Here is a 2,615-nt window from a genome sequence, read left to right as displayed (position 1 = left end):
CTTAAGATAAGATAGAGATTTGTTTCCCTTTCCATCCATGCAGGGCCTGCATTAATTCTCAGGACAAAACAATCTACCTGGAAAACACAGCTGCTTGTCTACCCAAAGTCCATTTCTCTCTTCTCTGCCAACAGACACACTGTTTTTTTCAGGTAGGAGGTAGCAAGGAATTCAGAGGTATGTCTTTTTTCTCTAATTTCTAGGGGATGATTGGGCTAAGGTAGTAAACTCACTCCCCTTCAACAGTGGTTGTTTTAGGGGTGGGGAAGGTGACCCCATTCTGGCCAAAGGGACCTGAGATGAACATTGCTGGAGGCTTTGGGGAAATCTCTTCTTTCCTAAAACACAGGAGTGTTAGGAGAAACCCTGTGTGTCTTCGTCCTACTTTCATGCAGTTGTGTGGAGACGTGTCTGCAGCAGTGGCTATGTTGTGAGCGTGAGGCCAACTGAGTCCTGATGTCACTGAACCTCTGAGCCAATACTGGCAACCACAGATCCTTTACATGAAACACACACAAAAAAACTGGCTGAGAATCCTATCTCTTAAGTCACATTTAGTCAAGTATTCAGTTACTTGGAGCCCAAAACTGACTAATTGATATCAGTGATACACAAAATTTATTATGTTTTCTACTTAGACTAGTATCTTTCAATCAAGTGATATGTCAAAATGATGCTTTTAAAATACCAAGATGAAAGATTTAGGAAATGTTTAAAACCACAACATAATTAATGACTGTTAATCTCAATAAACTCTAAGAGTTTTATTACTTTAATGAAGAAGCATTTATAAAAACAATTTGTATGCCATTACACAACAATTAATCACAAATATCACGAGGCCTTTGGTATGTTTCTTGTAACATCATAAGCAAAATATCTTAATTGTGCTCTATGTCGGTCAACTTTTTGCTTCCTTATCTATGTGCGTTAAATAAAATTATGCCCTGACTATTCTGACATTCTTAAAATAGCTGTTTTCACAACCTACTTCCCTACAAACAACCTGCAGAGAAAGAAAATTCCTTGGTTCTCAAAAGAATTATAATGGTACAACCCTATTTACATTTCTGTCTTATTGAAATTGAAATATGTTTTAAACACCCATAGACAATGCTTGATATGATATAATTACCTGGCTTGTGGCAAACCATAGCTGGTCCCTACTCCAACCCGAGGCAAGCTATAGACAACTTTTTTCACTGTTGCTTGATCAGGGAAATTAAACATAACCGAGGCTGTGGTAAGAAGAAAAAACACTATTTAGAAAACCACGGGAAAGCTAGCCGTCAATTTCCGAAATCGTTTTCAAGCGCTTAGCATGATTTATTTGTAGAGGTAATGAATCTTCATGGAAAATCAGCTTTCTGTGTAACTTTATAACCATGAGAAATCTAGGATTAACATTTTCAAACAAATTAATGCTTTTTTAATTTTTGTTTTAGAATGGGCATAACACACCATGTAAATAAATAACATTTAAATATGAGCACATTTTCTTTCAAGATATGTAAGTGGACTTACTTCGGTTTGCCATAAATACTTCCAAAGCAGTGTTTTGTAGAAGATAACGTCTTGAAAACACAGCTCGAATCTCACTGAACATCCATTTTCCATGGAGTCCCTCCGTGTATGCAAGAACCTAAAATAAACAGTTTACAGGGAAGTGTCAGTCAGTGAAATGTGTGTCTATAACTTATCTGACGATATCTCAGCACTGAATCAAAGTCCGTAAATCAGGGATCATCTTCCTGATTTCGTGATGTATAACGACACTGTCAATCATTTGATTCTGTGCATTTGCAAACTTTCAACCTTTCTTAATTTTCTTAATTGGCTCACTGAGGAAATGAAGGAGTAGAAAAGTTCTATGTTCAATGTGACCTGTGACTTAAAATAGAAAATGTATTATGACTTTTTGGTCTTGTATATAATTAGTTGGGCCAGGTGATCTGATACAACTGTTAGTTCTTTTCCAATATCCCCTCTCCTCCTCTTTCCGCCCTTAATAAAAGCCCGGTTATCCTGAAGTGTCCACGTGGTCAGCCCCAGGCGAAGGATCATGATTGATCTAAGCCAGGGATGAGGAAATACTTTGGTAAAAGGCCAAATAGTAAATATTTTTAGGCTTTATAGGCCATATGGTCCTTATCACAACTACTCAACTTTGCCACCGTACCGCGAAAGCAGTCATAGACAATGTGTAAATAAACAGTCATGGCGTGTTCCATTACAACTTTATTTACAACAACAGGGGCCGCCTGGATTGGTCCCAGGGCCAGAGTCTGGCAGACCTATGGTCTCGGCCAATCATGACAAAGTAATTCCTTGCTTTCCCAAATTCCCTTGCAAACAGGGGTAAGGACATTCAACCCAGCACTGGCTAATGAGAACAAAATCAAAGTCATTTGGGGATGTTTCAAATAAGTTGATCAAATGAGTCATATATAGCTGGCACAGTCCTGTTCCCTTCTCGCTTATATGGAGATGTGATGGCAGAAACTGTAGCAGGAACTGAGGAGAAGGCCAAGGGAATCACGCTGAGGTTGGCCCTAAGACAGAGCTAACGAAACAGTCTCAGCAACCAGCCAGACGTGGACGCCTCCTTACACGAC

The 2,615-nt window shown here is 38.9% G+C and overlaps 1 protein-coding gene across 1 annotated transcript in view; it reads right to left on the bottom strand.

Moving 5' to 3' along the window:
• Window positions 1-2,615, bottom strand: part of NBEA (neurobeachin) — a 600,762-nt gene that overhangs the window by 109,207 nt on the left and 488,940 nt on the right. Inside the window, exons 41-42 of the mRNA XM_023531608.1 lie at window positions 1,525-1,642; window positions 1,136-1,238 (exon numbers count right to left, since the gene is read on the bottom strand). Coding sequence (XP_023387376.1) covers window positions 1,136-1,238; window positions 1,525-1,642 — 221 coding nt within the window. The remainder of the gene's footprint in view (window positions 1-1,135; window positions 1,239-1,524; window positions 1,643-2,615) is intronic.

The sequence above is a fragment of the Pteropus vampyrus genome, unplaced genomic scaffold (assembly GCF_000151845.1).
Source record: "Pteropus vampyrus isolate Shadow unplaced genomic scaffold, Pvam_2.0 Scaffold71, whole genome shotgun sequence".
NCBI classification, from domain to species: domain Eukaryota; kingdom Metazoa; phylum Chordata; class Mammalia; order Chiroptera; family Pteropodidae; genus Pteropus; species Pteropus vampyrus.
The sequence above is the reverse complement of the archived record's forward strand: the minus strand, read 5'-3'. Positions and strand labels throughout refer to the sequence as shown.